Below are 8,212 nucleotides of genomic sequence, written 5' to 3'. Positions count from 1 at the left end.
ATGTTCGACTCTGATCCTTCAATTCGTATGCGACGCTTCCTAGACTCAGCCCAGTATTTCGATAACTTCAAACCTGAGCTCACTAAGGTCTCAAAAGACGACGACCTATATCATGATGGTTTGTGAAGCTCAGAATACCATCTTTTTGTTTTTTGGTCTTTTTTGTCCTGACCAGCACCAGTTGCTTGGCGATTCCTAGATGGATGGAATGCTTTGAAGCTCCCCTCAATCTTGAGTATTTATCAACTTACCGGAAACCTACTTGCAATGAATCGGTACAACAAATATCGGTAAGTCTTGACGTTATCATCTATAACATAATATATTAACACCTTGTACCTAAAGATTGAGCCTCGAGAGAGAGGGGGAATTTAGGTTCCAGGGGTTGAGTTTGGCAAATGAGAAGCTCCTCTTTCGCGGCGTTCCTCGATATTGTCCTCTCGGGGAACTGGGAGTTACTACTCCCTGCGCTCACCCTGATTGTAAACTTTGCCAAGCCATCTGTGAGGGTTTTGGTCCCGATCTAGAGTTGAAGCAGTCAACCGGGTTGTGAGTTTGGTTTCTCGAACTACGTATCGAAGCGACCTAGGCTAACTGATCAATTTCGAAGTCACGGGGCTAGACTTGGTCTGGGGCTTTATACAACCGCAGAGAGCTCCAAGTATGTCGCTGATCTATTGCCTTTCTTACTTTCGAGCTAAAATTGGTGTAGGGCCGACAAGTATGCGAAAAACAAAGATACAAGCATTTACGATAAAGCTATGCTTCTTTGTAAGGTTGCTCTTGGAGAGCCTTTTAGAACAACGGAAGATATGCCAATGCTGACAAGCCCTCCTCCGGGCTTTGATTCGGTGTGTTTCATCTTATATCAAGTTTATCTAGAGTTCGATGTCTAACCACAACTGGCTGCAGGTACACGCTGTGCCTGGACGATCAAGCTCATTTTCATCAGATGAACGAGTCGTTTACACTGAGGAAGCGATCGTGCCAGCCTTTCTAATCATATACAACAAATCCGGCTAGGTCGCATAATATACCAATTACCTCCGATTACAGTGGAGAATTCCAGAACAGAGTTTGCTCTTGGTGCGAGCTTATATATAGCTTGGAGTATCGATCGTCTTGACATATGGTTGGCATGCAGTCTTTACCACAAGGAAAATTGATAGGTCCCCTTTTCGCCTTGGTCCTTTTTTTCTTTTTCTTTTGGCACGTTTTGGCTCCACAATATCTTGGTTAGAATTTAAGCTCTGTTTAGTTCTTTTGTTTATAGGTAGTAAATCTGCCTAATCTAGCATGCATGTGTCTAGTTGCCAGGAAATTTTAAGCGTTCACTGGCATTGTTAGTTGCAAAGACCCCCTATAGTAATATAAAGAATCACTACTCACCACTAGCATCCATACATCTTTTGTTGACTATTTGTGCAAGCAGTCTAAGCTTGCTCTCTTGAGCTGAGCAACTCCTGGCGAAGGAGAAAAAGTGCTTCAATAATCGTAGCGTTTCGAACCCGTTCGCGTGAGCCGGGAAAAAGAAATGGCCCGAAGCCCTTACTACCTTTAGCAGAAGCCACACCGATGAAAACCATCCCCACTGGTTTTCCATCCTGGGGATCTGGGCCCGCCACTCCAGTCGTACCGATTCCCCAAGAAGTCTGGGCCATGCCCTGCTGGGTCATAATGTCCCTCGCCCCGGTGGCCATCTGGGAAGCCACATCAGAATGTATGACTCCATGCTCAGATATCAGATCGCCGTCGACTTTGAGAAGATGCTGCTTGACTGGAGTGGCGTACGATACAACCCCGCCGCGGAAAACAGCACTGCACCCTTCAACAGATGTCAGAGTAGCCATGACTCCCCCGCCGGTGAGCGACTCAGAGACAGCAAGGGTTTCACCCGATTGCTTAAGCAGCTGAACAACTTCACGCGCAATATGGTATACAGTTTCGCTAGAACGAGGAACGTATACAGGTTCAGCCGCCATTTTCTATCGTTATCGTGACTGTTGTAGGGTACTGCAGCTGAGTTATATGAGAGCACAGCTTCAAGTGAAGAGTGAAGTAGTGACCGTTCTGAGGAGGGGTGGGATTCATTCTATCAGCCTCACGGCAAGGGTGCCTTGTGAGATAATGCATGCTGCAGGTGGGCTAAAGGCCATGGTCCAATAGTCGAGCAAGTACAGTCTCAAGAAGAGCGCGCAGTACGCTATCGAGTAGAAGCGCTACGTGAGTCTCAGCGGTTCGACGGCGGGTTTCCTTCCACGTACTCCCGCATTCAACACAGCACACCTGGACGTTAAACACGTTAAATGCTGTTGGAGAGAAACCGATGTTGCTCAAATACTTTAGCAGATCTTCGCAGAGAAGTTTGAACGGCGCATGCAGAATGGCTCAAAAGAGAAAACACGGGCCTGTGACTCAATACTTGACGGGCTGCCCCACGGCGATTAGAACACCTGGGTTGTAGACGGAGTACATAAGAATGCTCTGTGTGACTCTACGATTTACCAACCATTCTTTCCATTCTTTCGCTGTCAGTGGGTTCTTTTTTAGGAAGAAGAATATCATTTAAGGCCATGTGTTTTCAAGCGCAGAGAGAGATGGTGGTCATGGATCAGGGCGTTCATGCAGCGAGCGACGAAGGCCTCGCTCCGTAATTCAAAGCGGGACCATCTATATTCAAGAAAACTCTGCATCCGGGCATGGTATACTAATTTGGCGGAGGAATCGAACTTATAATGGATATTTTAATATTTCTCTCTGGAGGAGGTATTCTACAACCGAATTTAAAGAACGGAGTTCTGTTTCGCACTTTGGTGTCATGCCGCTATTATCTGGTTATATAAGCATTGACATAATGACTAATCAGGTTCTCTTGCACGTGATATAGTTAGTTAAATTATTTTGCCCCTCGTCTCCGCCCTGGCCATCAAGCTTCATTTGCGACGCGGATAGTTGGACGACAACGCGACGCCCTTAGTCAAGGGTTTGGTTTTTTCTTTAGCTAGGCCTTCTGTAGCCGCTCATTTTTAGTATTTGAAAGGGTACCTCCTTTGTCAATATCTGAAAACGTCCACCCCCTCGGTCAATTCATCAGACCGACAACGAAGCGAACGAAAACGTGGAGGCAAAGCCCTCGAATTGTCAGAGAGAAGGAAACGCTTCATTGAACACAGTCTCTACGAGTTGGAAAGTGCGGGTGGTATTTCAACTCGCCAATCAAGATGCCGAAATATAAGTCTACCCCCATATGGCCGCGATGCGTGCAGCATGTCTCCTCCGAGACTTGACAATAGGTCGTCCAGCTAACCTTCTGTGCACTCTTCTGTAGGTTGAGCTCTTCACTATAATAATACGATTTCACCCTTTGAGATCTTACTGAACTCCACCCGGGCACCGCTTGGAATTGGTTGGGGTCGGAGAGATGTTTGCGCCAACGAGATGTTCAATTCGCTAACATGGTTCGTGTGCCTTAGGTGACTATTGTGATGTATACCTCACTCATGACTCGATGAGTGTACGTAAAGCCCACAATGCAGGTCGGAATCACTTGAGAAACGTGGTCGAATACTATCAACGTGAGCTTCTCGTCCCGGTCTGGATTGCCATTCTATTTTGAAACGACTGACTTCTCTTTTTTTTTCGATTTCTAGAGATTGGTCACGAAAAGGCCCAATCGGTTATTGATTCCATTACATCCTCTTACGCCGCTGAAGGCCAGGCTGCGGCCAACCCCATGCTCCAACATCCCGGTATTCCTGGAGTTCCAGGCGCCCCTGGTGGATTCCCGCCACCTCCATTCGGATTTCCAGGTACGCTATAAACTGCTTCTACAGGCCATTCAGAGATACCGGTGGTTAACCATGCAGCGTTTAGGTCGCCCAGGGTCAATGCCATTACCACCACCATTTCCGATGCCAGGTGGTCCCGGTGCCCCGCCCGCCGGCATGATGCCTTGTACGTTGTCTTTCATCTACCACTGTTTGTCAATTACCCGGATACAGCAAACTTACTAAATACTTTCCGTCCGAACAGTTCCTGGCGGCAGGGGTATGCCCCCCTTCCCACCCAACGCTCCGTTTCCGGGTGGGGTACCACCCCCCGGCGAATTCCCGATCCCCCCAAACGCTCCGGGCATGGTACCACCACCGGGTAACCTTCCATTCCCACCACCCGGTGGTCAATTCATTCCTCCGCCAAATTTCCCGCTCCCACCCCCGGGTGGCCCTGGTTTCCCTCCACCACCAATGATGGGACCTCCAGGTGGTCCCAGCCCAAGCAACATGCCTGGGAATGCACCTAGTCCTGGAGTACCTGGAGGAGCAGCGCCGGGGCCGCCTGCTGGGTTTTCTGGCCCGCCTCCAGGAGTAGGTTGAACAAACGTTTCTTCGAATCGTTTGTGTCGTGTTCCATTTTCCCTTTGACCCTACCCCTGGTCTGGTGAATTTCTTCTTGGTGTTTTGTTTGTAATCGGTCGGCTTCTGTATTTAGAGGCGTTACTTTACCTAGGCGTAAGTTATACTCGGTCAGTGTGAAAATTTTTGAGCTTGATCAAGACTATGATCGAGGATAATTCAAAAGTCTCAGCATTTTGCTACAAATAGCATGATACTTCATTCTATAAAGATGTCAAATTTGTAATTGGAATTATAGGTACCTGTGAGGCATCACGTAAAGTATGGAAAAAGACCCAAACCGGTAATAGCACTCTCTAAACCAAGCCTGTCAAAGAACACTACAAGGATGCACAAGTAAATGTACAAAGAAAGTAATAGTGAAGGTCATCATAAGTAAATTGAGTACATCACAAGAGAACTCGCCGAACACCTTGAGAGTAAGGAAAAAGGTTATTAGCCGTAATAAATATTGTGAAAATATGTATGGGAAGTGGTGCCATGCAAAAATTGCAAGCACAGAGAAAACCAGCAATAAAACAAAACGCAATTGCTGGTCATGAATATCTTCAAAGTAATAAGTACTCGCTGCACAACTGTGCAACCTTATTCTCCGATATACCTAGTTTGCAAGTCAAAAGTAATTTTTAACGCTCATAACCAGCACCTCTTTGCCAGGGGCTTCCATTGTTTTGCATGCGGTATTGATGGGGATTTGGGGCTGCGGACCCATCTCTGCCAAACGGTGAGCCTGTGTATGCTCTAGGCACCGGTGACGTATTCTGAGATCGGCCGTAAAAGTCTCCACTATGAGTGCTAGCATTGTTGTTGTGATACATTCCACGGGGATCATGAGTTGGTGGTATGTTGGATGGAGAGAGTTGGCCTTGGCCTTGCTCCCCCATAGGGAAAAGTGGAACAGATGTGTCCACTGGGGAGTGAGGCGGTTGTCGGGCACCCTGCTGGCCGGTAGCAATACCAGAAACGCCGTTCTTGACGGAGTCATTGTGGCTGCGATTTAAAGACTGATTCGAGAATGAAGTATCGTCATCCATATACCCTTTTCCTTCGCCGCGTGCTGTCGCACCAAGGGCATCCAATTCAGTTGTCAGTTGGGTTTGAGATTTAATGAAGGAGCCACGATCATCCCTCATGGGTTGGTAACGCGTATCCGGGTTCTTTGATACAACGGCGTAGATTGAGGCAATGAGAACAAGAATAAGAAGTATTAGGGCGAACGCCACATTAGTGATGAAGAAGACAACGCCCATGACACCAGTTACAAGACCCTAAAAATAACCCATTAGTGAATATTATTACACATAAAATGATATTGAACTTACCGGTTGTCGGAAGATCTCAGTGAAAAAGAGTAACAGAAGGACATTGAAAAAGTTGACCGCAGCGATAGAAATGTTGAAAATATTAGTCTTCTTGTCCATCCAAGGGCGGAAAACGGACACTCCGATAAGCATTGCCAATTCAATAAAGAACAGGCCAAACGCTTGGACTCTGGGAGCATTTTGTGCTAATGCAATGAACATAGCTTTAACAAAAAGGTAGACCAGAACGGGAACAACAAAGTAGTATGCTGTAGCCCGATATTGAATGTAGAGGAAACCCCATTTGTTGAGAGCAGACGGATCTGAGTAGAGGATGTATGCTGGGTTCTTATGCATGAGCACTGATTTTTTAGCTAGGCGAATGACTTTCCATGCTGCCCAGGCAAGAGAAGCAACCACAGCAAGGACCATCACAACAGCAAGAACAACTTCTGCAGGAGAATCTTTATGCATCATCTCCCAGAGGCATAAAATACACATCTGTGGGAAGCCGATCAATGTCTAAAGAAAAGAGAAAAAAGCTCATTAGCCGCGGAAAAAACACCAGTGTTGACAACCTCAGAACTCACCAGCCGAAATAAGATACCTCTCATCACAATACGCCACCCATGTCGGAAATCCTGGAATTTTTCGCTCTTCATTCTTCCAGCTTTGGCAAGGAGTTCACAGACACCTTTAAATGCTGCCACGAGGCCCATAACAATAGCGACAAAAATGACGAAAAAAATCAAGCCGGTCATGAAGATATTAGTGCGTTCAATACGAGCCCGGAAGCCAACTCTTTCGATACCCCGAACGACTGTTGTTGCACTATTTTCGCTCACGCCGTCGTCTCTGTTTGTGCGCTTAACGAGCTGCATAGCTGCTCGGGTAACAAGCTCATGGAGTATTTCAGGTGATCTCTTTCTCAATACTTGAACCGATGTGTTCGAGAGTGACTGTAAAACGGTGGAAGGCTGTCCACCCGTTGCACGTTGATACCACGTAGCAAGTCGCTGAATAAAACCCACACGAATGATACCCATACTCCACTGGAAATTTTGCGTCCAAGATTGTACAATCGGAGGCATCTTCACGCTAGACATTCCAATCATAGCCTGAGCCTGGAAAAATCCAAACAAAGAAAGTGCATTAGCAGCAACATGCGCCGCGGTATTCGAGTGACCCAATCCAGAGGTGACAGCGGATGTGACTAGACCTAAGCCAGCGATAACAGCCACAATCCAAGCGACGGTTCGATGATAAACAGTTTTTCCATTGGAAAGCGCAGCCTCAACACAGGCGATACTGGTCCTCGAATTCGTTGAGTTTACATAGATTCTGACTTTCAAGTCAAGGTCTGGAACGCCATACGCAACGCCTAGTCTCATCATTAATGGAAAGTCCGATCGAAGGGTGGCCAGATTACCTACCTGGTACTCTATTGACCACATCAGAAGGGAGATTGTTATAATTAGTCTCCAGATTGATCGGCCCCTTGGTCATCGGACACACGGCATTATTTTTCAGCTTGCACGGGTCGATGACTTGCTTGAGTGCAGTGAAGCCATAGGCGATCAATTCCACTTGGGCAGTAACATTACCAGCGATGGAGGATACACCAACCACCTCAACCCTCAAAGAGTTGTTGTGTGGGGTAAAAAGGACACTAAAAAGTGTGGCGGTAAAGTTGGAATTATCCTGGCAGGGGACGAGGGACTTCGATTCAATCAATTTGATAGAGGCTGCAACATGGGAGAAGGGAAGAAACGCAACCAAAGCGCAGAAAAACGACAATAACCTCATCGTGTCGGTCAAGTTGGGAAAGAGCAATTCTATTCAGTCGTGATGGGGGTCGAGATGCTCCACGGCGTTCAGTAGTCTGAGAGGCGGCTAGCACGTCAGGATCCTCAAAACCACCCGCGATTTCAGAAAAACGGAGGATCAGTTCAGGACATATAGAGACAGGGCGATCACGACGGGGGAAGAAAGCGGTGGGTGATCGAGGTGGGTTATGCCGCGTGCGACGGCAGGTGGTTGCGAGGGCCGGTTTTGAGAATATCCGCTTTCCAGAGAGGGCGGTAAACGAGCGACGGAAAGATGGAGCGGCTGGACGAGAGTGTAATCAAATCATAAGAAAGCGTGGGACGGACAAGGCATGAATGGAAAGCGACGCCAGCAGGGGCCAAGCAAAACAAGCCAGCAGAGCGACCGACCAGGTAAGCCAGCAACGGCACGCGGACGAGAAACAGACGAGAGAACACGGGGGACAAAGGGCACTGAGAATAGAGAGATCAGGGGGGGACGTTGGCGGCGACTTGACGATGGTGAAGCCGAAGCGATGAGGTTGCGAGATCGAGATGCAGCAGGTGGAGACGACGCTACGGCGGGCTGTCTCATACGCGCTCGTACGGGGGGCGGCAGGGGCAAGGCGCTGCTTGGCGGGAAGGCTGGCCAATCGTGTGGCCGGACTGGCGCTTGGCGCTGCTGACTACGCCG

General features: G+C 47.9%; 4 protein-coding genes across 4 annotated transcripts; 2 read left to right on the top strand and 2 right to left on the bottom strand.

Moving 5' to 3' along the window:
- LOZ57_005747 (uncharacterized protein) lies at window positions 1-1,023 on the top strand (the record flags this gene model as incomplete). The annotated part of the gene is made up of 6 exons (XM_049254774.1): window positions 1-118; window positions 182-290; window positions 346-549; window positions 611-661; window positions 713-851; window positions 913-1,023. The coding sequence occupies 6 exons, from the start codon at window positions 1-3 to the stop codon at window positions 1,021-1,023; spliced, it is 732 nt and encodes a 243-aa protein (XP_049106291.1).
- A 410-nt stretch (window positions 1,024-1,433) lies between these two features.
- On the bottom strand, window positions 1,434-1,982 carry LOZ57_005746 (uncharacterized protein; the record flags this gene model as incomplete). Its single annotated transcript, XM_049254773.1, has 1 exon — window positions 1,434-1,982. The coding sequence occupies one exon, from the start codon at window positions 1,980-1,982 to the stop codon at window positions 1,434-1,436; it is 549 nt and encodes a 182-aa protein (XP_049106290.1).
- Window positions 1,983-3,508: 1,526 nt separating this feature from the next.
- Window positions 3,509-4,373, top strand: YHC1 (U1 small nuclear ribonucleoprotein C; the record flags this gene model as incomplete). Its single annotated transcript, XM_049254772.1, has 4 exons — window positions 3,509-3,575; window positions 3,651-3,809; window positions 3,874-3,954; window positions 4,033-4,373. The coding sequence occupies 4 exons, from the start codon at window positions 3,509-3,511 to the stop codon at window positions 4,371-4,373; spliced, it is 648 nt and encodes a 215-aa protein (XP_049106289.1).
- A 665-nt stretch (window positions 4,374-5,038) lies between these two features.
- Window positions 5,039-7,519, bottom strand: FLC3 (putative flavin carrier protein 3; the record flags this gene model as incomplete). The annotated part of the gene is made up of 4 exons (XM_049254771.1): window positions 5,039-5,680; window positions 5,735-6,235; window positions 6,304-7,094; window positions 7,147-7,519. 4 exons carry the CDS (start codon window positions 7,517-7,519, stop codon window positions 5,039-5,041), a joined length of 2,307 nt encoding a protein of 768 aa, XP_049106288.1.
- Window positions 7,520-8,212: the final 693 nt, after the last annotated feature.

Source organism: Ophidiomyces ophidiicola, assembly GCF_022830035.1.
Source record: "Ophidiomyces ophidiicola strain CBS 122913 chromosome Unknown scaffold_31, whole genome shotgun sequence".
Lineage (NCBI taxonomy): Eukaryota > Fungi > Ascomycota > Eurotiomycetes > Onygenales > Onygenaceae > Ophidiomyces > Ophidiomyces ophidiicola.
This window is presented reverse-complemented; position numbering and strand designations above follow the sequence as displayed.